We start from the raw sequence: 24,781 nt of genomic DNA, 5'->3' as shown, positions 1-24,781 counted from the left end.
TTATACTTTCCTCCGTTCTACATATTAAACAGCAGAATCAACAACATTTGGTTCACAATGTGTCTTTTTCTGAAGTTTTGCATAATTTTCTCCTTTTGTATCTGTATGTGGAAATTTTACTAATAATTGTGTAATATTTTGCAAGACATATATTGGTTGTACAGTTTTAACTGTAAGTAACCTGCACATGTTGTTAATCTGTAATGACGATATATTTAAAACTGTGTCAAACACAGATGTTCTTGTTTTCCATGATATAACCATTAACTATGATTTTGTAACATACAGACTTGAAGAACACTGGGAGTAGAACAACGTGTAGAACATGATATGTAATCTCACTTCCTTTAAAAGTAGAAGTAGAGTATATGAGAGGAGATAAAAACAAATAAAAATAAGAAGAAGGTTCTGTTTTTTGTATTTCTTGTTTTGTCTGCAGATGATGTCATATTTGATCCTGTGGCGGGTCGGAAGAGGGCAGCAGTTTTACAGTTTTTATTATACTTTCTTGTAAAGAACTTTGGGAGCCAGCTTTATCACTTTATTGGAACATTTCCTGATATTAAGCTGGTTGTCAAAAAATGATTGAACATTAATGTCATGCCATTGTTGCATTATTGCTGTAAAGTGGATACACAAATGATGTAAAAGTTCATATCATGGAAAAAGTAGCTAGAAGTGGTGTGAAATATCTCAAGTGGGTGACACGTTCCTGAACGTTTACAGTAAACATCTCATACAATGGCACAGAGCCCTCATCAACACTAATGGCACATGGCACACACACACACACTGTCATCCTGTCCACCCTCTGAAATGACACAAGAAACGCCTCATCATCCTGCCGCCCACTGAGTAGACACCAAGTGTTAGTTCACTGTTTTGCACTCCTACCATTACACTAGACTACATGAGCAGATCTGGTTTAATTTACTGATTTCCGAAATGGAGAAACGTTTGATTCAAATATCTGGCTTTTTGATCTCATCACTGGGATGGCTGTTTGTGCTGTGCACAATGGCCATGGACTACTGGAGGATCACCCAGTTAGGAGGCCAAGGAGGATCCTTCATCATCAAGGTGGCCTGGTACTGGTCTAACCTCTGGAAGGACTGTTTCACCGATTCTACGGCAGTGACAAACTGTAGAGACTTCCCGGTGCTCTGGAGTGTCACCCGTAAGTGCTCAGCAGTGCACATGTTTTATATATCTCAGCAATGATGTTTTAAGTGCTGCCACTCTGCATGAATAGAAAGATTTGCAGTCCTGTAGTTCAATGCTTAACCTGGGTGTAGAGTACTCGTAAAGATGGTGCACACAATTAAATGGACACTTTAAAAGGTTAAATGTCTTTGTGTTTTTGTGTTGGATTGGAATATACTGTAAGCTGTAAAAAATATTTTATCACCACAGCCTCAACAAACTACCTCTTTGATAGAGACTAATTATTATAAGCTTTGCAAAGATAGTATTTACTGCAGGGCTTTTTAATTGGACTGCATTTTTGGACAAGTGAATAAAAGGACTTTCCAAAGAGCATATGATTTGTTTCATACTCACGTCCGCCTCTTTTCATTCTGAGAGAAATTGAACTTTTTCTAAATCCATTTTCATTTTTTGCTTGAACTGTTTGTGTTTCTCACAGCTTTCATCCAGGGAGTGCGAGGATTGCTCATGTGTGGGTTAACTCTGGGATTCTTTGGTGTGGTATTATGCTTTATTGGAATGGAGTGCACTTACATCGGTGGAGCAGATAGAACCAAAGACAAACTGCTTTTTGCAGGAGCAGTGTTTCATTTTGCTGGCGGTGCGTATAGAACACACACACACACACACACACTAACACATCGTGTTTGTCTCTGTAAATGACAGAAATGTTTTGCCCTCATTATTTCTTGGTATCAACGAAACCTCTGCACACAGGTGTGTCAGATATTTCTGGATACTGCTTATACATCAACAGGATTGCCAGAACATCCTTTGCTCCCAGTGTAGGACCAGGAGTCTTACGGTACAGTTTGTCACACTGAATCAGATCTCCTTTAAGTTGAAATTCTATCAATTTCCAACTCAAATTTACTACATTTACTGCACTGCAGAGCTCCACTGATGCCAAAATTTGATGTATTGTATTTGATGTATAGTGTTACAATGCATAATGCCTTTTTAAAATCACATTTTAACTGATTCCAGGTATGACCTAGGACCTCCCATATTTCTTGGATTGGTGGGATGTTTCTTCATCCTTTTAGGAGCGGTGTTTTATGCTGTGACAGTCTACCGAGTAATCTGCCCTGAAAGGTATTCTAATTCATCTAGTATTTCCATCCCTTTCCCTATGTTCGCTGAGGTCAATGCATTATTAACTTTGGCAATGTTTGGTCTTACAGTAAAGTGGTATATGACTATGGAGGAGGCACATACATGGCCCCTCGCTCCAGAGGAAGAACCCTGTACACCGGATACTACAGACCGTCTAGGCAGTATGGATCTTATTATATAGACTCAGGAAGATCCAGCAGCTCCAAGATCTCGAAGCTTTCTCAGACAACGCCGGATAAAATCTCAGAAAGAGATGCATTTGTGTAGTAGCTCAAATATCTTTTTTTATATGCAATTTTATTTTAATACAAAAAAATCAACATAGCTTATACTGCAGATAGGATAACAGTTCATAAACTGCATAAAACATATTGTCTTGTGTTTACTCTTCACTTGTTAAATTTCGTGTACAGTAAATGTGATTTAACCAAAGCATGTATTACAATTAAGAATGTATCTGAAGTATGTTAATATATATATAAAAAACTTTGTACGAATTTTATAATGAGCATTGTGAGTCTCTTTCCAATTAATTATTTCATTGGTGATATTTTGAATTACTTATTACTGTAACTCATGACTGCCCTCATAATTTTGCACCAGCTTATCCTCAATTCAGATCTTACACACAAAGTGTATCATTCTCCTGTCATTATCGTTAATGTGTAACAACAAAAGAATGCCACTAATGATATTGCAAATCCTTTAAAACTTGCCCTTTCTTACTTTCATGTGTGTTATTATTGCCTTGTTAACATTGTTGGACTTTGTCAGACACACCATCTGAAATAAGAGGCCCAAACCTACACCAACACACTATGAATGGAACTGAAACCCATGCTGGTACACTGCTGGGTATCATACTAACAACAAACACATTATCAAGGTGACCTTCACATAACACAAGAATAAGGCAAAACATGTGATGATGTACACAAACCACACTTGTCCTCTTTTGTGTGTGTGTTATCGTCATGTGAGGTGGGACTTACAGACTCTGCGGTGAGCAATCTTCTCTCCTCCTACAGTTCAGGAGCTTGTGACAGTGCTACTGTGTGATTTGCCTTTTCTCCATCTAGCTGTTCAACTTCAAGGCGAACATGAGTTACAGGACTGTGGTGATGTACATGGAGATCGGCTGCTTTGTGGTTTGTGTGTCTGGATGGATCCTGGTTTGTTCCACCATGCCTACAGAGATCTGGACTTGGTCAGAAGTTGACAGCATAGTTCTGACTACATCGAACTACTTCTCCAACCTGTGGAAGGATTGTATATCTGATTCAACTGGAGTCTCTGACTGCAAAGGAATTCCATCAATGCTTGCACTTAATTGTGAGTAAAATGTATTTTAGCACAAGGCATGATAGTATCTGAATCTTGTAGTGTGTGTGCTGAATTTTGTTTTGCTGCTCTTGGACAGGGGACATTCACATGTGCCGCGCTCTCATCATCATCTCTATTATCCTGTCATTCTTTGGATCAGTTCTGGTCTTAGTGGGAATGAAGTGCACTAAGATTGGAGGATCAGAACTCGCTAATGCAAGAGTAACCTTTGCTGGGGGGATGAATTACCTTATCGGAGGTAAGATGTCACACCGAGAGTTAATTGAAAGAGGTCATGTTGCAATATTGTGAGAGAAATATGTGCCTTTTGTTTCAGGGATGTGTTCTATGGTTGCTTTCTCCTATTATGGCAACAAAATTAGAGCAGAATTTCAAGACCCAAACTTCAGGGCTCAGAAGTATGTACCGTTTTTAAGTGACATGGATGAAGTATACAACAAACTAGCCTTATTATTGCATCAATATTGATCACATAATTCTTTGAGTGGAGTACCGTATCTTCATGACTTATTCTTGTGTTTATTGCCAGGTTTGAAATAGGTGTTGGAGTGTTTATTGGTTGGGGAGGCTCCACCTTACTTGTTGTCGGAGGTCTTATTTACAGTATCTTTGCAGGGAGGGAAGGGTGCCACTCAAGGTACAGTGCTGTGATGACTGTTTGTGCGTGTGTGTGTGTGTATATCATATATCCAGCATTTTTTATTCACCCTCACGCACCAACAGAGAAAATTAAACAATATATTTCTTGAATTTAATCCTCATAGTTCAAAACGACGCCTTGCCTACCAGCTCCCTGATGCCTACATAGCTGTCCCAACAAAAAAAAGCCTTGTGTCTTCGGCTCGCACAGAGATCAGTGAGAGCAGAAAATCAAGGTCCACGAGCGGCAGCAGAGACAGCAGCATCTCTGGGATCACCAGTAGCACCAAGACGTCAGTTTCAAATGCACAAGTGTGACCTCAAGTGTGATTTTAGTGGAGTTATTTTATATTGCAAGTTCATACTCTAGCTTTAACCGTTGCATTAAGAATACGCCCTTTTCACAGTGGTCATTTTGACTTGCAGGAAAAGCACAGGTGTTACTAATAACATTAACAATGGCTCTGAACTATTCAAGTGTGCCAGTAAGCCGTAAGAGTGTGACGTGAGCCAGCATGCACAATACCAGGAACCCTGGAACCGAAGCAGCTAAATGAAATTCAGCCGTCATTAATTTTATTAGGTGCACCTGTGCTTTTTCTACTGTGACATGTCAGAATGTCTTCCATTAAAAAAGGCCTCTTTTCTCCTATGTGTGTGTGCAAGTTTCCCTTTTTAGGTACACTGATTGTCACTAAGACACATCATTTGCAATAAGGCATAGTAAGTGAACCTCCCACAGTTAACCCTCGCTTTACTGAGGGACATCAAAAGACATCATTACTACTAAAGATAACAAGCATGATAAAATGGAATCATGCAAAAAATTATAAAGAAGGAAAACAAATGTGTTCATTTATTTAGATGTTTTTGTTGTTGTAACAGTGAATATGTTTTCAATGCTGTGATGGTGCCTGAACATAGTTTTATGTCCTGTCCTCTTGCTCTGACCTGAACAACAGTAGCTCTAACAATCTGTACATGACCACAGAAGTAACTATGTTGACTCAGTGTGTAAGTTCCTCATTTCCACATGTGCTTAAATGGTAATATAAGATTGCAAACTTTTAATCAAATGCTGCCTGATGCTGTGTGATGTTTTTGAAAGAGATGGATGAATCACAGCAAAAAAAACACATATTTTTCCCGCCACAGTTATGATAGGAGTAAATGTAAAGATGTTTGCTTGTTTCATTGTAACTGTAATGCTTCCCTATGATTGTGTACTAAGTCTTACAACAGTTATTCTATTAGACTTCATACTGCAGCTTCCTCTGTCTCTCTAAAAAGAGAAAAAACGTCTTCACACTTTGTGCTGAAAATGCATGGAAGGAGCTTCCAGAGGATGTAGTGTGGCTCCTTCAGTAAACTCTTTTAAAAATAGACTGGATAAATTCTGGTCAACTAAGGATATTTTATATAATTATAAAGTTGATTTGTGCAATTATTGGTATTTTAAATGAGTATATTGTTGTATGTTTTTTTTTTTAATTGTGAAGTGTGTGGAGAATCTGTATCTTGGACCTGAAAATGTTCAACAAATTTCAATAAATTTAATTTGTCACAAGAAAATCTGACACTTTAGAGGCTACTTTAGTTCATGTTTCTTTATACTCAACCTTATGGCTGAAGTTACAGTTACTTTGCATGTTACAGTTCTGCATGCAAAACATGTGATAAACTAATAAAACATTCAAATTGGATGCATTTCATAAAGTTAAAACTAGCTAACTTATGAAGCAGACATACATTTTCACTTAGACCATCATCAACATTTCTTACTAAATGGCAGTAACAAAGTACATTTATTCAAGCACCATACTTATAAACAACACTGAAGTACTTGCACTTTACTAAGTATTCGTGTTGATCTATACTTCAGCTTCACTACATTTTAGAGGGAAATATTGTACTGGTTTCATCTTTAACAATGCGTTCTATTGATTTAAAAGTTTGTTATATTGTGTCAAATCTTCATCTGAAAAGTAACTAAAGCTGTTAAATAAATGTAGTGGAGTAGAAAGTACAATATTTCCCCCTGAATATATAGTGGAGTGGAAGTATAAAGTAGCCTCAAATGGAAATACTCCAGTAAAATACAAGTACCTCATAAATTGTAGTTAAGCACAGTACTTAAGTGAATGTACTAGGTTACTTTCCACCACTGTGACACACACACACACACACACACACACACACACACACACACACACACACACAGATAACCTGCTTGTGCTGCCGTGGCTCCTCTCCGTTGAGCCAGCAGAGGTGGGCGGGGTTTTCCAAACAATGCAGCCAATCAGCGTCACCCACGCCCGGTCGGTAGAGTTTGCTGCCCCGCTGTGAGTCTGGGAGAAGAGAGGCAATGCTGAGTAGCTGTCAACACAGGGGACCGCTGACAATTAAGCGAAACATTAGTTGAAAAACCGCATCGGTTAGTTTTGTAAGTCGCAACGAGTGAGGGGCTGTCTGATCCAAATCTAACCATGGTTTCCATCGAACATGTAGCTCACAAAATATTGACCTACATGCCATATGTTCTTGTTTTGATTGACATGAGATATGAAGGTAAGAAACTGACTATACTAACTAGGCAAGCTAATGCTAGCTACTACCTAGCGTTACCGTTATAGTTAGCTACAGCTTCGACGCTGGTTCGTTTAAACAGTAACGGTAACTCGAGCTAAATCGATAACATTGTGTTAGCTAACGTCAGCTAGCCTCAGTTTAGCAAGGCAAATCACTCTGTTAGCTTATCGGTTAATAGTTTTTGAGTGTGATGTATTTGTTAGTGACCAAATTGACGGTGACGCTAAGTCATTTTTTACCTGTCAATGACGAGAACACATTAAAAAGCTAGCTAGTGCTGTTAGCTGTAGCATGTGAAACTGGTGTCAGTGTCGTGGCAAAAGTGTCAGTGTTGTGAATGTTTCTCAGGAGTGAAATGTGGCAGAGAGGGCAGTGTGGACAATCATATGGAGATGGGGAAGAAACTGCTTGCTGCTGGCCAGCTAGCCGATGCACTCTCTCATTTCCATGCAGCTGTGGGTAAGTGACAGAAGAGGTTACCTACCGTCATGTATTTATGTGAATAACTCTCAACATGTGTGGTTATGTTTTCAAATGTTTCTTTTGTCAGACGGAGATCCCAAGAACTACATGGCCTTCTACAGGAGAGCTACCGTGTTTCTGGCTATGGGGAAGTCAAAATCTGCACTTCCAGATTTGAGCAGAGTCATTGAGCTCAAACCAGACTTCACATCTGTGAGTTTCTTTGATTTGAAAACACCATTGCACACAGTTTTATGCTTCCTGTGACCTTACCAAAAGTATAACTTAGAGCTGCAACTATCAGTTGATGAATCGATTTGTTGCCAGCTATTAAATTAATCGCCAACTATTTTGATAATTGATTCATTGTTTGGAGTCATTCTTTAAGAAATAAATGTCCAGATTCTCTGATTGCAGCTTTGCAAATTTGAATATTTTCAGATTTTTTTAGTCTTCTATTAAAGTATCTTTGGGTTGTAGACTGTTGTTGGGACAAAAGAAGACATTTGAGGATCATCTTGTGCTTGAGGAAATAGTGATCGACTTTTTTTTTTTCTTTTTTTTTTTTTTACCATTTTCAGATGTTTTATACACCTAACCAATTGATTAATCGAGAAAATAATTAACAGATTAATCAATAATGAAAGTAATCGTCAGTTGCAGCTCAAAACATTGTAGGTCTGACTGATTTGTTTGAGAGAAAAATGTGGAAAAGCTTCTATCTATCTGTCTTTCTGTCTATGTGTGTGTGTACGTGCGCCCTTTTTATAGTTTATGTCACTTTCGGGCACAAATGCTCTGGGAAAGTAGTCAGTTATTTCAGCTGTGTTGATAAGTTTATATTTGCAGTCTTTGTACAAAACTTGTTCCATCTCTCAACAGGCACGGCTTCAGAGAGGAAATCTCCTTCTGAAGCAGGGGAGACTGGATGAAGCGGAAAGTGACTTTAAGAAAGTGGTAAGTGTGACACATGCAGTTCTAACTCCACTACAACAAAACCAAGAAAAGAAGGAACTGACCTCTTTGTCAGGAAAGTAGGAGTTCACCAGGAGGTGTCAGTGTTGTTCTTTAGTCTGCTGTTGTAGTGACACTAAACTGAATCATTAGAACTAAGCTTTAAGTTTTTTTGTCAATATGATTTTAAACTAATGACAGTCATGTTTTAATTTATTAACAGCTTTTTTGTTTAGAATGAGCCTTTTAAGAGGAGTATTTGTGTTTTTTTTATGCATGTGTACACTTCATTTACTTTACTACACTTTGTTTTACTAAAAGGTTGACAGCATGTGATGTTTTTTTTCATTGATGGGGTGAATATACTTAGCACAGAGCTCTTTGAAACAAAGCATTAACTAAGGTATAACTTAAGCATGCCACCAAAAACCTTGGATAACCTTAGAAAACCCTGCATCCTTAAGCCATCTGACGACACGTAGATAATAATTGAATTGGCAGTGACTGAATTCTCATTCAGGCCTTCGGGGATCATTTTCGGGTACTCGTTTAGGATTAAGACTGAATCTCGCTAATGCACTTTCCATTAGAACTACCATTTTACACTAAGGTTTCACAACTCCGCCAGGGGATGTTTATGCCCTTGCTGTATCTAGTTTTAGTTTCCATTCTGTATTCTCAGGTGAGGTTATCATGTGTGTGTGTGCGGGGGATCATTTGGTTGTTCCTCCTGTGTGCTTAAAGGAATGGCAGATAGTGTCACATTGTGCATAGGCCTATTTTGATCATTACTACCTTGACTTTTAGTTTCCTTTAATTGAAAACCAGTAAGTGTTTGAACTTGATTATGTGTGTAGGTTGAAGCTCAGCGGTTAGTCTCACCTGTTCTATCAGGCTGTAATGTGAAACCTCAGGTGGCTTGAATGAAATAATCACAGTATGCTACAGGCTTAGATTTCATATTTCAATTTCAAGAAGGCAAGAGCCCACATTCCCAGCAGAGGCCAATAGGCATCTGGGCTTGTGCAGTTTTGCGTGGACTACACTTTGCTAGCATAATGTCAAGGGATCCGGCCAGAGGTTCAGGCTGTCCTGCTGCTTCAGCAGTCCAGATCATTGGACTTGCGTAATTCATCACATTTATGCATTACCCTCGTCCCTAAGCTGAGCTAGCAGGGAACACTTAAAGGGTAGCCAGGTCTATTTGTAAAGGATGCGTCATTAGCCGAGATTGGTCTTGTGAATATGATGACCTCTATGATGAAAGTAATTATAGTGTAATGGGTTTAGGTAAGCACTGCTGTGATAGGCAGTGCTTTCAAGAGGCAAAGTTAGTTGGCGCAAGACTCACTTCAGAAATGTAGGGGGTCTGTATTGGAGTACATCAGTGAAGGACAGAATCATTTTTTCTTACACACACTCGGTTTCTGGTAACCATCTGCATCTCTTACTCCACATTCTTCTCCACACTTCAGTCTTTTTTTTTGGTCACTCAAGCTTTTTCCCAGTTTTGACTGCTTAAACCGTGACTGTAAGCATTAGATGTCATGTCTTACCTTGCGATGTTCCAGCTCAAATCCAACCCCAGCGACAAAGAAGAGAGGGAAGCCCAGAGTCAGCTCACAAAGTCAGATGAAATTCAGCGGTTGGTGGCTCAGGCACGCAGCAGCTACAACAGCAAGGATTACCTGACAGCTGCCACCCAGCTCGACACTGTCATTGAGGCAAGACAGCATTTTCAGCATTGTCTAATTTTCTTGCAAGCATGACCAGTTTTTTTTTAATGTTCTCATCACTGCAGGTTTACAGAGCAGTTATATATCTACTAGCTGCAGTTTCTAAGTGTTATTGTCTGTCTGTTCCAGACTTGCGTTTGGGATGTGACCTCTCGTGAGATGCGAGCTGAGTGTTTTATTCAGATGGGAGAGATGGGGAAGGCCATCAGCGACCTTAAAGCTGCCTCCAAGTTAAAGAACGACAATACCCAGGCTTTCTTCAAACTCAGCACTATATACTATAACCTTGGAGACCATGAGATGTCCCTCAAGTAAGACCCACTCTCAGACTGCTCTCTTTGACGAAGCTCACACACTGATATCAGACATTGTGACAAGTAGCATCACATCACATCACATTGACATTACCAGTCTGTAATTTTTTTTTTGTGCAATTGTTTGAATCTCTACTTTATATCAGTGTAATGTCATTTATAAATGCATATTTGTTGCATTTGTCTTTTTGTGACAAGAAGGTGGACAAAATAACAAGAACATCTTATAATACAACTCAGTAGTCCTGCAGTAAATGTTTGTTTTTTGTTGAGACTTTTTTGATTCAACTTGATTCCCATTTTTGTGTTGATAACCAAGCTATTTTGAAATAGATGCACCAGTGATTAAAATAGTGACTATCTTGCTACTTTGCACATCTGCCAGTTGTCTGCATTGAAAAGTTAAAGCTGCCTTTGTAATTATGACAACAAAAGCAATCACAAATACTGTAAAAATACTGAATGAAATGAGGACAAAACGCAAGAAAACTACATTTGTAAAGAGGAACAATGAGTACAAGTCAACCCTCTATTTGTGCAACTCCTGACTCCTGGCCTCAAAAATGATCTCAGCATTGGAATCAACATTGTATGAGCTTCACCAAAGGTGTATTTACTGTAGGACTGTTATGTGTACGATAAGATGTCCTCATGATTTTGTCCGCTCCTTGTAAGTTGACAATTCATCAGGTAATATCACCAGAAACCTGGCCTCACTGTTTTAAACCACCCTAACCTCCTTACCTCCTCTCCTCTGATCCGCAGTGAGGTGCGTGAGTGCCTAAAGCTGGATCCTGATCATAAGCAGTGCTACAGCCATTACAAGCAGGTCAAGAAGCTCAACAAACAGATCCAGTCTGCAGAGGAACTCATCCAAGAGCAGAGGTGTGTGTGTGTGTGTGTGTGTGTGTGTGTGTGTGTGTGTGTGTGTGTGTGTGTGTGGCTGTCATAGGCTACTTTTGGGGACAAATTTCAGACTTAAGACTAGTTAATTGGAGACAAAAACCATGCCCCCAATTAGTAAAATGCTGATTTGTGGTTAAGGTTAGGGTCAGGTCTCCCTTAATGTCCCCAAAAGTGACCTAGGTCAATGTGTGTGTGTGTGTTCAGGCAGTTGCATATCCTTATAAATATAAAATAATATCCCCTTTTAACACCAGGGATTGCATCAGCTGTCGAATGAGTGCTTCCTCACCCTCGAGCTCTTCGACTTTCTGCTCTTACAAACAGGCATGCAAATCCCATCTGAATGTGAACACTTGTCACATCATATTTGCGAACATAAGATAACATATTCATAAGAGTAAATAGAGAATAACAGAGTGATGTGATGTTTGTAAGTGCGTAGATCCATGTTGCATTCCACTGTATTGCCAGCATCACAGTGTTGAAACACGTACCTGCTTCCTGCTCTTTTAGGTATGAAGACGCGGTGAGCAAATACGAGGCGGTGATGAAGACTGAGCCCAACGTGCCGCATTTCTCTCTGCTTGCCAAAGAGCGCATCTGCCACGCGCTGGCGCAGGTAAGACCCCTTACTGCTGCCTTAAGATGCATTAACTCACTCTGTGTCTGTGTTGAATAATACATCTGACCATCATGTTTGCACTGTGTTATGAGCAGAGCCAGCAGGCTAGCAGAGCTATCTCAGTGTGTAGTGAAGTCCTGGAGTCGGACCCGCAGAATGTCAATGCGCTGAAGGACAGAGCCGAGGCCTACGTCCAAGAGGAACAGTACGAGGAAGGTAAGTCCCTCAGTTGTAGCTGTATGTAATTCAGATGTTTTTCGATTCAATTTAGTCAGTCTGTTAAATTTTCAGACTCTGAGCCAGAGTCACATTTGTGCAGTTCTCAAACAATTTGAGAACAATGCACACGAGAAATAAAAAAAACAATAAAGTAGATTTGAAAAATAAATAAATAATAATTATAAAATCAAATCAAATAAAAACTTGATAAAATCAATTAAAAAAAAAGACAAATGAAACCAATATGAGGGGAAATATTTAAAAACACAAATACAATAAAATAAGTGATTAAAATAAAACAAATAATGTCCATAAAGCATTCTAATAAACAGCCAGACTGTAAAGAGGTGTGTTCTTAAGTTTAATTAAAAATATCAGCAATCCCAACTGCCGTACTGGTTCATTCATTGCAAGCATGTCGGCTGGTGCAAGACTATAAGGTGCTTTTAAAAAAGAATTTAAAAATCAATACAGAAATAGTTCTATTAATCCTTTTCCAATGGATGTTCATTCATTTCAGTCGAGAAAGTCAGTGTGTTTTTTGTTGAATACGGACTGAATTATGACACAGATGATGCATGAATAGCAGCTGTTTGCAAAATGTATTATTATTACATTATTTACCTGTTTCATTATGACCTCTTAGTGAAGTTACTGAAATTTACTGCATTTTGTAAAAGCTCTAACTCTACTACACTTGAGAGACAAACTAACTGGTGTCATTGCAGGGGTCTAACACAAGGGGTCCTTGTAACTCTACCCATAATACACAGTGAAACAAAGTTAAAATATCAATGATAATCATATAAACATCTTACCATTTGATCACTTTATTTGTTGAAATGTGTCCATGTATACTGGCAAACCCAGGGTTAGGGTGAGGGTTAAGAGGATGCTCGCTTCTAAATAAATTATACCTCATTTACATTCACAATCTGTTTGTTCTTCACTAAATCCATTTTGACTGTGAATTGAAATAAACATGATATAGTATGGATTTCCATAGCTAATTTAGTTAAAGCATATAACTGCTATGTCTCATCTGTCATCTATGAGAGCGCTTAACCGACGCAGTATAATTAAAATTAGGTGTGGAGCAGTGTGCTAGAAGTAAGTATAGCCTGCGAGGTGTAGAGCCGCCCTGCGCTACTGGCGGAAATTATGCAGAGTTTTCTTGTTTATCAGGCCTAAAGCCATTCTTAGGTGGTAGTGCCAAAACACACACACACACTCAACACTTACTATCTCCATAAAGCCTTTCCTGGTGGAGGGGAGGGGGTTAGGCTGAAACAGCGGTCTCCCTTACACTATCTGTTGTCAAATCGCAGAGAGTCCAGTGATGGCAGATGGTGAAGTCTCCAGGAATAATCTCCCACTCATCATTTTACCTGTCACCTGATGTTCTGCTGCCACTGTGCAGACAACCAATGGATATTTTAGTCAAAGTGGCTGCCTACATTTTATGTTTATCTGTCAATTAAGTTTGAAATTTAAAGTAAACCACCGAACTGTGAACAGATTGCCGATGCAGTATCATACTACTGTTTCCTATAGAAAAGGAAAACATCATTTCTCCTCCAGCAGCTCACTCTATTACAATTTGAAACACTCACACCTTTTGATATCTAGAAATACTGTTAATTGTTGGAAAAATGTAATTAAAGAAAAAAAACAATCATACCAAATTTGTACCTTTACACATCAAGTAAACATGTGTCAAGTGGTAGAATCACAGTTGGACGTTTTAATAGCACACACTTGAAACTTGAAAGAGCATAACGCAGAGGAAGCAAACTTGGCAATAGAGACTATTGAAAGCAAAAGTTTTTGTTTGTAGAAAAATGTGATGATCCCAAAGTGTAAAAATGTTCAAATTCTGGACTTTAAAGAGAAAAAGTAGAATGTAGTATTGTATCGATACTGACAGATACTCAGACTATGTCTACATTAAACCGACTAAATTCTAAAACACCTTTTTCGAGAAAAACCGACATGTTTCAGCTCATTTCTGCAAATTCCTCCGTCCAAATTAAAACACCAAAACAGGCGATTCTCTTCCCACTGGGCGCGCACGGAGAACGGGCGAGCAAGTCAGCCACAGAAAACCGGCGAAGAAGAAACTGTATACTATTTCTGTGGCAGCTTCCTGACATTTTGTTTATTAAGAGCAGATTACAGCATCAGCGAGAGAAAGGTGGCAGTTAGCTACATTGAACTCTAAACAAGCTATCAAAGTAGACGATAAAGGGAACAACGATCTCATGAAGCCGCCCGCCATTGTTGTTTTTGTCATTGTTTATTCTTCTTCCTCAAATTTAGTTGGTTAGTGTGGACATGGTATCAGCGTCGTGGTATCATTATCTATATCTGAAATTAACACACACACACACATACATACATATACATATAACCAACCAGCGTGACACACAAGAGCTCAGATATTCTGCTGGTTATTTTTCAGCAGCCTGCTTCTGGTTGCACAAGACTGAATAGAGGTGACCACAGTGAGTCCGTGGTACGTAAACACACTTTTGATAATGTGCGTCATTCAGATTGGAGACTGCAGATGGAAAACAGTCCTACTGTCCCTCATACCTGACACTTTCAGATGACTGTACAGGCAGTTAATTGGCTAAAAATGGGCGTCTGTCATACAGCACGGACCAGCTGCTGCCGATGGGAGACGCCGGTCACAATCAGATGTTGTTATTTCTGGCCTGCTGGAGTGATTTCCACAATTGGGAATCAATCAAAATTAGAAATTTTGGGTAGTCAAACATTTCATCTTTTACAGACACAAGCTTTCTGTCTGAGCATTAAATATCCACTTGAGGTTATAATGTTACATTTTTATTTTATTTCAGCTAACGGCTCATAAAACACAAGTGTTAGATGTAAAATATCAAAGCATGCACGCACAAAAAAGCAGCTATAAAAAAGATGAAGGATTCGATTAAAGGGTCATGTCAGTCAGCATTTAGGTCATGCTGTTAACTTGTTAGGAGCGTCACTTTTTCAGTTAATTCACACACAATCCATGTAGTCTAATCAAAACTACATTGTGTATTCGGCGTCCTGTTCGTTCGTGGTCCTCTGCCGCCTGTTCAGATGTCATCATGGTACCGTTCACAGTCTACACACGGAATATTTCAAAAGAAAACATACACACACGTCCGATTAAACCCACACAATTAATGTCACCATCACTCCAGGCGGGTCGGTCCCAGAGTGATAACAGCCTTCACCAAGATCCCATCAGCTCCGCAACCACAGGAGATGCTGGCTGAGTCCGTGTGTTGTCATTACCATGACATGAACATGCCAGCATGTGGGCTTTTAAACTGTCAGAAACCCACGGGGTGTTTTATACACCTCAATACACATAACAGGGTAAACAAACCTCAAAGCCACTCAAACGTGCGCACACAAACAGCCTGAAGCTGCTGCAGCATGATCTGAAGGTGATTCACCGCATGAATAAAGCGGTTTACTTCTTAACCACATTACAAGATGGAGCCTCTTTAGAGATGTCATTACTGACACTAATAATAACATAATAATACAACTTTATAGATATAACACATTTAATACAAAAATATGCAATATACTTCACGAAACATGGAAAAAAACAACAAAAGGATGCAAGATGTAAGAAATAGGAACAAAAAAAATAGACTAATGAAACAGATGTATTATAAAAACAAATTCATGGAAAACCTTTTATTTTATTCATGGAAGTTTTACCGTGAGGCAGCCTGTCTTTTGTAGGAACACCCTGATCACATTCACACCTGGAAGCTGCCCAGTACAACCGCAGTCTGATCTACCAGCCACTGTGCAGGGAGCGCTGCTTTTTCACTTTTCCCCACCCAGATTTATCCTGCCGATGCCGGGATCAAACTGTTCTTCCAGTCACAAGCTCGCTTCTCTAATCTTTAGGCCACTTCTGCCATGACTGTCATGATTGTTGATTGTCTTAAACATTATTAAATCACATATGTCGCTACAGATGATTGCATCTCAAACACAACAGCCTCAGCAAGCCTCTACAGTTAATAATAATAATAATAATAAAAAATATGCCCTTTCAATGTAATAATTAACTTAAAAGTGTGGTTATTTGTCCTTTAGACAAATTTAACAAAATGTCAGATGTAACGACCTGTTTGATTTTTTGGGGGGTATTTTTAAAAAACTGGATGCAGCTTGAGATGTGCTGTTCAGATTTATCATCATTTAGATTTATTTTGACATGAAGTTATACATCTATAAAATAAAATCAGTTTTATATGAATTCAAAATCAGCCACAAACGTCATCAGCTTTTCTTTTTTTAAATTGTGTTGGTGATTCATTGTATTCATGAGAAGTCTGCAAATGTAGAGCAGTGGAGAAGCAGGAAACTGGATATAGACACGTCTCAGCAGTATTAGTGTTTTTAAGCACAGCGATCATAATGGCGAAATTGAGGAAATTAAGGCGAAGATTGAAAAATAACGCAGTTAGATTAAATTACTGTTGGCTGATCCATTTTTGTCTTTGCTTGGTTGATCGTTTGGGTGGAGGCTAATACACATATTACCTCATCACATGGAAAGACTCAGTGCCTTTCTAAAAGAAAAAAAAAACATTTTAATAAGGCGAAGGCTTCCCACAAAAACGATTTAAAAGCCTTTTAGCTGCCTCAGATAAGTAAGCAATACTGATTTTTATCCTGTATTCTTATTTTACAGCTATTAAGGACTACGAAAGTGCTGCCCAACACAGCGAGAATGATCGCCAGATCAAAGAGGGCCTGGAGAGAGCTCAGCGACTTCTCAAACAGTCTCAGAAGCGGGATTATTATAAGATCTTGGGAGTGAAGAGGTGGGTGTTGATTGCTGGATTTTGGATATTTTATTAGAGTTTTAAGAGATGTATAACAGACTGGGAGTGTAGTAGATTCTCTAGGGGAAATCAGGGGGGAAATTAGGGTATTTTACAAATGGATTGCTTCACAAGACTGCATCAGAAAGCAATTTATGTTTTAGCTTTCAGATAGCGGTTTACAGTTACTTTTATACATTGAACCACTCCTGCTCCAGGGAAAGACTTACTGTACTGGAAACCAGATTATTTATCACTTTTGTACATTCATGAGTTCAGAGGCACTCCTGACAATTCAAAGCAGAATACAAATTGAAGGCAATAGAAGCACTCATACTTATAAAAAGTAATAGGATATTACACCAGAGCCACTGTGGCAACCCTGACACTTAGTTGAGTATTATTATGTCCAGCTTATGTTGAGAAGAGGGAACGGGAAGCTGTTTTTTTTTTTTTGTTTTTTTTTATCTTCAGTCAATGTGCTGATAATAATCTCCCCATGGTCACAGAACGGCCCAGAAGAAGGAGATTATCAAAGCCTACAGGAAACTGGCACAGCAGTGGCATCCAGACAACTTCCAGGATCCAGCTGAGAAGAAGAAGGCTGAGAAGAAGTTCATAGACATCGCTCAGGCTAAAGAGGTTCTTACTGACCCAGGTAAGAAGCGTGAGGTGTGCAGAGTCTGTGGAAGTTACTGCCAGACTCCCAGTAAATGTCAGGCCTCTTAGGAGCTGCTCTCAACAGCTACTACTTGTTATTTTGTCCAGCAGACTTTCATCCTGAGACACACAGTAAATATACTTTACGTTGTCCATCAGTGAACCTGTTTTATCCAAACTGTCTTACTATTATAGTATTTATTTAACAGGCTATCAGGTTGTTTGATAAGAGTAAATTAAATATTTAATTATGTGGGTCCCATTCACATATTACACTTAAACATTAGTGTTGACACAATTACTGCCAGTAATTCGCTTTGTAAGCTACTGTCAAGAGTTTCAACTCTTCAATCTCCAGAAACTTTATCAGCAACTATTTTAATAATAAACTGTTTATGTCACTTTCCTCTTTAAGAAACCGTGATGGGAAAAATGATTAATCTTTAAAATAATCTGCAGATTAATCGGTAATGAAAATAATTCAGTTGCAGCCTTTCTACTGTCAGTGCTACTTGTGAATGTACTGATTTCCTCCAATCAATGAATTTATTTGTGATCGTGCTTTTCAATAATTAGTGTAAATTCATCCAACTACAACATTACTTTTGTGAGCAGTAATTTCTACAGTAATTCTGCAAACAGAAAAATGCTTGTACATTTCACAATCCCCTCACTTTCCATCATAAATTGATCAAATTCAGTACTTATCTTATGAGCCCAGGTGAAATAAAGTCAGACCTCAATAATCCAAGTTCATTACAAGTTCAGTATGAGTCGTCCTCTCGGGCAGTATTATCGAACCCAATAAACTCCACCAATTCAAATCTCAGCAAATCATTTCTAACTTGATACCTTCACTGAACCATCTATAACCTAAGAGCTGGAACTAAACTTTAGATTTCGTGTATGGAGTTTATTGATCACAGGCTGATGAAGATTATTTTAATCTTACTGGAATTCAATACATATTATGTTAATGTTTTAGTTCTTTTAACGCTTATCGCTTTTTTTTTTTTTTTGCCCTCCAGCTTTGCCATTTTTAAAAATTACAGGAAAAATGAGAAAAATTAATTTTTTTCACAGTTGGCAATCATAAAAAGAACTAATTTAAAAAGTTCCTGGAGGGCTTGATTTCTAATTCAAAAGTTATATATGAGTATGCGTTTTCTTGTTTGTTCTTTTGTTCTGTACTCAATGTGTCAATCTGCTCGTTTTTCTAGAGATGAGAACCAAGTTTGACCAAGGAGAAGACCCAATGGACCCGGAGAGCCAGCAGGGTCACCGTCATCATCAGCACTTTCATGAAGGCTTCCACAGCTTCCAGGGTTTCAATCCATTTGGCTCCGGACCCTTCAACTTTAAATTCAACTTCAACTGAAGATGTTTACATCCAGAACAGCTGGATGGGGATTTTTTGTCTTTTCCCTCTTTATTTGAAGGGGAGAACGCTGGCACCAGGAATGTCGGTCCAGACCAATAGTCTCACAAGATTATGGAGCAAATGGTGACTTAAGCTCAGTGACCTTTAATTAAAGATGCATCTTTGTTGTTGAATGATACAACTTTGAATTCCATTTGGAAAGTCTGTTGCTATGCAAACAAATATCTGCCACGTGTGAAGCAGCTTTTATCTGTCGAGTAAGTGGTTAATTCCACATTACCTCCTTTCCATGTATTGTACACTCTTAAAATTCACATCCATTCAGAAGAATCAATTTGTACATAGGTACAGTGCTATTTTTATATGAATGGAGTTTTTCTGTACTGTAAATAAAGAGCTATTTATGTACATTAAATTGAACTGAGGGGAAATTATATATTCTTTTTTTAAATGATCTTTATATATTATATTGCTGCGTACACACGGATGGGGAATGACTTGAAAATGAAGTTTGAGAAATTGCATTTCAAATGGTATGTTTTCATCATTACATCTAACCTTTCCCTAATTGCAACCATCTTAACTCATTTTCTTCCCCATAACACACATGATGAACTGGTTTATAGTGAGAAATAAATACAGTGCAAGAAAATCCTTTCAATTTAGAGCTCTCACTGCATGAATCTCACATTCATTGACCACATTAGCGGACAACTGAATCCACAAACAGCTTTTGTGATGACTGTTTTGTTGCAAAGATTTATTTCCTCCCCCACCACACAGTAATAAACGTTTCTATTTGACACAGCATGGTGAGAGATGGGTGCCCTGAGAGCAGACTTTCAGTAACCATTTTCTATTGACTTTTTAGACAGAAAAAATACTCTTTGCTTCAATCAAGCAGCAACACCCATCATATTCCTGAGAGATACTGGTTCATTGTGGAATCAAAATGTTGAAAAAGTAATTCTAAACATTGAATACAGTGAAAGTGAATGTACACAAGATGTAAACATACTGTAATAAGTTAAGTTAAAATCCTATAGTCTACCCACAAACCATGACCTGATGTGCAAATGACGATTCTTCGATGCATAACTTCTGTCTGCTGAGCCAAAGTCATATTTAATATACTGTAGTGTCACATGACTTTGCAGGGACAGACACAAATTAGTTCGCTAAGCCCCGCCCTCCATAGTTACAGTTGCGACCTGCTACTAAATATTTCAGTTTACAAAAACAGTGGCAGATTTAGCTGAGCAATGGGTTGATTTCACACAGAAATAAACAAAACACTAGCCAACGACTGGATTTTTTGGCTAAAATCACAACTGTTCTTGGCAGATTTTGATCAGCTGTAACATAAACTAATTCTAAAACTCTTGAGAACCCCGTAAAAAGCTTTTAAATTCGCACATGATGTGATAAAATGAGTAATACTACATGTTCCAGGCAAAAGTTGATCCAGTTGATGATCATTGAAATGAAGGACCAACATTGTGTGCTACGGAAAAGTGTATGGAAAATGTATTTATAACCTGTAACCACATGAAATTATATGTCCCTTGCATGTGGAAATTGTAGGTAAGCCAGTTAGCCGGGCATGCTAACAATTGCAGCTCACAGTAGAGCAGATAAACACAGCTGAACCCAATCCTTCCACATTTGCTCTTCTGTTTTTGGTTTTGTAAAGGCTTTGAAAAAAAAAAAAAAAGACACTTAGACCCCCACCCCCCCCAAAAAAGTTAATATTACCTCATTAAAATCCTTAAAATTCTTCTCCCCCATTTAAAATCCAGAATCTGTGAATAATTTGCATATTTATGAATTTTTGTTCATTTAAAACATTTAACTGCTGGATGTAAGATGTGTGTTTATGCACTGTGGAGGTTTCAAGTTTCCACATCACACTTGTGTAAGTTGCATACATGCATCCAGGATTGGCACAAAATTAGTAGTGATGTCATAAATCATGTACTTAGGTACACGCCTTAAACTCAGATTTAAGGTGAGCACAGAGAAACTTTTCCCCCTTCAGCAGATGAATGTGAAAACAAACATCATTCTGTGAAGCTTCAGGTGACGTAACAATAAGCAAAACTAATTTTCGAGTGGAGGCGGACTTTAAATGCACAGTATTTTTCGTACTAATACTACGACCCCATGCGCACGGCTTTGCATATGGAGAAATTTCACAAGTTTCACAGGCCTGCTGTGCCTAGTTACAGTTGCTAATCTATGATTGGACGATTGCTGCTCTAGGGCGGGGTTTAGCGAACTGTCAATCGTCTTTGCTCACTACTATTCTAGTGTTACAGCTTTGGTTTGGCCATTTCAGTCAAAGGTGTCAAAGGTGTCTTCATGTTTACAATGTCAAATTATGAATACATATGCATAAGCTTTTTGAAAGAGTTTTACACACAAAAAAAACATTAATATTGGTTATTTAGGGATGTGCTTTCCCACTTTGATTCATTGCATACATTATCAGTGCAATCAATGCCAACAATATGTTCTCAAACACACATGTGTTTAAGAGCACTTCAACTGACCTCACTTCTTTACTCTTCATACTCCGATAACCACATACTAAAGATCCGACTGTAGTGCTGGTAGTGCACTATGAGTTCACAGTTGGAAGGTAACACTTTACATCACCGGTTGATTTTTTTTAAGACGTATTGACCGCAGAAGCAGATATGGCAACTCTGAAAATATCTTCCCCGGGTGGGGATGTAACACTCCACAGCTATGTTTCGATGGAACCATCTGTCTTCAAACTTCACAGTTGACCTGCGTGCAAAAAAGTGCTGCCTTCTTCCTCTTCAGCGTGGTGCTGGCTGACACTAAAGTTCATCCCGCTGGTTGTCTACAGGGTACAGGGGGAAAAAATGTTGAAAAGAAATGAGCACAATTGTAAGAAAGACACAAAGTTGACCAAGAAAAAGGTTGCAAATATCTGTAGACATAGAGAATAGTGTTTGTTAACCTTTTATATGCTGTGAGGGAGAGGCAGTCTGTCTCTGTGTTGATGTTTCTTCCTGTTCCTGGATTTGTCCCAGTAACTGTTTGATCTCGTTGTCATATTCAACCCATTCAGGTACAATCCTTGCTGCTGCTGTTAGCTTGGGCTCTTTGGTCTTTGGGTTGTTGCACTGCAGAAGAAAAGCAGACAAAACACATCAGTCGTGCCACCAACGCCACTTTCTCCCAACAAGTCAGATTGTCATTCCCAGCACTGTCTGTGGCAGGCATTTGAACCTAATTTGATTTCCAATTCTGTTAAAAGGACATTAGCCCCCATGTCTTGTGTCTGAATTACCAAGTGGCGTCCTATTCCAGTCTACTGGAGCCCGTCCAGTAATTCTCAAAATTAGTTTAGGAGACTACAGGATTGCTCCTCAGTTTCCTCCTAAATGCCAAGTGCCTCATGGACGTTAGTGGTTGGGAATATGCTGCTTTTGAATGCTGCAGCTGATACAATTGACTGTTATAAAAAAAGGAATATAAAATGGTGGTATAACAATATTATCTCTCTTATCAGCATTTTTCAAGAGGCAAAAGGAGGATACAAGTTAAGAATACAAAAAAAAAATCACAATTTAAATAAAAGTCAGTTTCCCCCCCGTTACTAATTAGTCTTCCACATCAGATCTAATCGTTCTGAGACTCACCAGATCAATAGTCTTAGCTGTGAGTTTGGAGGTGTCGTCACACCACGTCTCACACCACAGCCATTCTTGAGGAAGAGACTTGATGGCCACCTGGTGGATCATGTTGTTAGGAAGGTCCTAAAAATATCAAAAAAACCCAGTGGTGAATTATAAATACAATATATAGCAGGCACTAACATAATGGACTCTGCATCATGTAAACAATCATGTTATCTTTGAGTTACCTGGTCCAGGTTAGACAGACTGTTGGGGTCTTGGCTCAAGGCTTGGTACTGGCCTCGTAATCTGTCCCCAGCTGCGATCTTACGGAACTTCTTTAAATCGACTACATACAGAGCGCTGGTTAAAAATATGGAAGGAGAGAGAAGACATAGAAATCAGGTGTGAGAAATCATTTCCTGAAAGGGAGGCCCCATAAGAATGACTTCATGACAATAAAAATAATGACTCCATAAAGATAAACACATCCAGCACATTCCTGTCATTTTACCTAATATGGTATATTAATACACCCAAAGGTGTTGCACGTGTAGTTTCACTTATTACTTATTACATTTAACTCTGCCAGGGGATATTCACTGCCTTATGTTTTCTGTGGGCCCACTGATGTGGATCATCTCTCATCTCTCCCTTGCTTTTGTCCTGCCCCACAGAGCTAAGCAGCACACTGGCATCAAATCAAATCACTGTGCTTTTCCGACTTTCCTTTTTTCCTCCCCGTCGGCCAGTGTTTAGTGGAAAGCTCTGCTCTCTCTGTTCAGCCATTGGGCTGCCACATGATTAGCCTTTACTCTGACAGAGGCTGCACTCAACTCAGTGCCACAACTTTTATTTAATACCTAATACTTAATTTAATATGCTCCATGGCTATATATATCAGATATTTAAATATGGCTGCAGGAATTGCAGCTATAATTGGTGGGGTCCAATCACCATGGAAACTGGATGAACACAGCATTGTGGTGTTACAAAAGTTTTTTTTCCCCCCAGAATATTTAAAATGTTGGATAATCCCACATGGCAGAGCATGAAAATACATCTGACGGTGTTACTACATTTGAGTTTGTGCTAAGGAGGAATTTTTCCTTCTGTGACAAATCAAAAAATGTGAGTAGTCGTTCTTACAGAGTCACTTGCAGGCTGATCAATACATTTCTATTGTACAAGCAGAATGAAATATTAAAACTATCTGAAAGGTTTCTGAGATCCAGACTTTATGATATTTAGAGGAGACAAAAATAAAAAATGACGGCGAGGGTTCCAGTACTTTGTCCAAACGCCTTTAAATACAAGGACACAAAAATACCTCTTCACTCTGTTATATGTGGGACTTTGGAAGAACTTAAAACACTCTTACAGAATTATGAATAATTCCTCCAGATGGTTTATCAAATCCAAGACAAAATGTACTGACAACATAAAAAGATGTTATTTTCGTTTTTAAGATACATTGTATTTTGCAGTGTGGACTATTTTAGACTTTTCACAGCTCCCTTCATTCTGCTTTGCAAAGTAAATAAAAAAGTGATGAATGTCCCAGATTGAATAAACTGTATGAATAGCCTAGAAGGAAATCAGTGGCTACAGAGGCAGAATGTTCTGAATGCTAATATCTGCCACCTTGGGAGAAGAGGTTTCCTTCATTTTCCCTTAAATGACACAACAGTGAAAGGTAGAAGGAAGTCATGATAGTGTTATTGTAGATTTTTAAATGTAAAAAAAAAGTGTATGTGGTTCAACAGGTAAAATATCAGAGTTTGTTGCTGCTACAATGAATTTCACAGTATTTAATCAAAGTATACCTGATGTGGTATTTCCTGTGTCCTAGATGTGACGCCCAGTAGCCGGTTTTCCAGAAGCGATAGCCTTCCATCTCTCTGCGACTGTCACAAAACGGTGTGTAGCCATAAGGAGCTCCCTCCAGGTCTAAATCCCTCAACTCTTTCAGATCGGCCCGAACTATCTGCAAGAGAGAACGAGGACGTTGGTTTGTACAATAGAGAAGACCGATGACATTAGAGTCGTGTTAAAAATCTCATCCAATCTTCACACTAGTGCTGAGACTCATACAGACGAGTCTTTCCCTTCAGTCTC

General features: G+C 38.7%; 4 protein-coding genes across 5 annotated transcripts in view; 3 read left to right on the top strand and 1 right to left on the bottom strand.

Moving 5' to 3' along the window:
- Nucleotides 1–945: 945 nt before the first annotated feature.
- On the top strand, nt 946–2,589 carry LOC121907662 (claudin-10). Its single transcript, XM_042427354.1, has 5 exons — nt 946–1,177; nt 1,646–1,807; nt 1,873–2,011; nt 2,194–2,301; nt 2,391–2,589. The coding sequence occupies exons 1-5, from the start codon at nt 946–948 to the stop codon at nt 2,587–2,589; spliced, it is 840 nt and encodes a 279-aa protein (XP_042283288.1).
- An 830-nt stretch (nt 2,590–3,419) lies between these two features.
- Nucleotides 3,420–4,623, top strand: LOC121907476 (claudin-10-like). Its single transcript, XM_042427069.1, has 5 exons — nt 3,420–3,654; nt 3,743–3,904; nt 3,983–4,064; nt 4,196–4,303; nt 4,431–4,623. Exons 1-5 carry the CDS (start codon nt 3,423–3,425, stop codon nt 4,621–4,623), a joined length of 777 nt encoding a protein of 258 aa, XP_042283003.1. The 5' UTR covers nt 3,420–3,422.
- Nucleotides 4,624–6,645: 2,022 nt separating this feature from the next.
- dnajc3a (DnaJ (Hsp40) homolog, subfamily C, member 3a) lies at nt 6,646–19,428 on the top strand. The gene is made up of 12 exons (XM_042427013.1): nt 6,646–6,873; nt 7,243–7,353; nt 7,445–7,569; nt 8,239–8,313; nt 9,882–10,034; nt 10,176–10,357; nt 11,126–11,245; nt 11,780–11,885; nt 11,984–12,104; nt 16,840–16,972; nt 17,482–17,630; nt 18,853–19,428. The coding sequence occupies exons 1-12, from the start codon at nt 6,792–6,794 to the stop codon at nt 19,008–19,010; spliced, it is 1,515 nt and encodes a 504-aa protein (XP_042282947.1). The 5' UTR covers nt 6,646–6,791; the 3' UTR covers nt 19,011–19,428.
- A 2,030-nt stretch (nt 19,429–21,458) lies between these two features.
- Nucleotides 21,459–24,781, bottom strand: part of uggt2 (UDP-glucose glycoprotein glucosyltransferase 2) — a 45,914-nt gene continuing 42,591 nt past the window's right edge. For both annotated transcript variants that reach the window (XM_042426283.1, XM_042426282.1), the window contains 5 exons: nt 24,490–24,650; nt 22,912–23,026; nt 22,688–22,804; nt 22,003–22,168; nt 21,459–21,882 (listed from right to left, as the gene is read on the bottom strand). In XM_042426283.1, the coding sequence (XP_042282217.1) occupies nt 21,860–21,882; nt 22,003–22,168; nt 22,688–22,804; nt 22,912–23,026; nt 24,490–24,650 (582 nt within the window). In that variant the 3' untranslated portion in view covers nt 21,459–21,859. The remainder of the gene's footprint in view (nt 21,883–22,002; nt 22,169–22,687; nt 22,805–22,911; nt 23,027–24,489; nt 24,651–24,781) is intronic.

This window comes from Thunnus maccoyii, chromosome 11, assembly GCF_910596095.1.
Source record: "Thunnus maccoyii chromosome 11, fThuMac1.1, whole genome shotgun sequence".
Classification (NCBI taxonomy): Eukaryota; Metazoa; Chordata; class Actinopteri; order Scombriformes; family Scombridae; genus Thunnus; species Thunnus maccoyii.
This window is presented reverse-complemented; position numbering and strand designations above follow the sequence as displayed.

Coding starts and splice junctions, on each gene's coding strand:
- LOC121907662 (XM_042427354.1), top strand. CDS start 946: ATGGAGAAACGTTTGATTCAAATATCTGGCTTTTTGATCTCATCACTG. Junction 1,178..1,645: donor GGTGCTCTGGAGTGTCACCC/GTAAGTGCTCAG, acceptor TGTTTCTCACAG/CTTTCATCCAGGGAGTGCGA. Junction 2,012..2,193: donor GTAGGACCAGGAGTCTTACG/GTACAGTTTGTC, acceptor AACTGATTCCAG/GTATGACCTAGGACCTCCCA.
- LOC121907476 (XM_042427069.1), top strand. CDS start 3,423: ATGAGTTACAGGACTGTGGTGATGTACATGGAGATCGGCTGCTTTGTG. Junction 3,655..3,742: donor ATCAATGCTTGCACTTAATT/GTGAGTAAAATG, acceptor GCTCTTGGACAG/GGGACATTCACATGTGCCGC. Junction 4,304..4,430: donor AGGGAAGGGTGCCACTCAAG/GTACAGTGCTGT, acceptor TAATCCTCATAG/TTCAAAACGACGCCTTGCCT.
- dnajc3a (XM_042427013.1), top strand. CDS start 6,792: ATGGTTTCCATCGAACATGTAGCTCACAAAATATTGACCTACATGCCA. Junction 6,874..7,242: donor GATTGACATGAGATATGAAG/GTAAGAAACTGA, acceptor AATGTTTCTCAG/GAGTGAAATGTGGCAGAGAG. Junction 8,314..9,881: donor AAAGTGACTTTAAGAAAGTG/GTAAGTGTGACA, acceptor GCGATGTTCCAG/CTCAAATCCAACCCCAGCGA.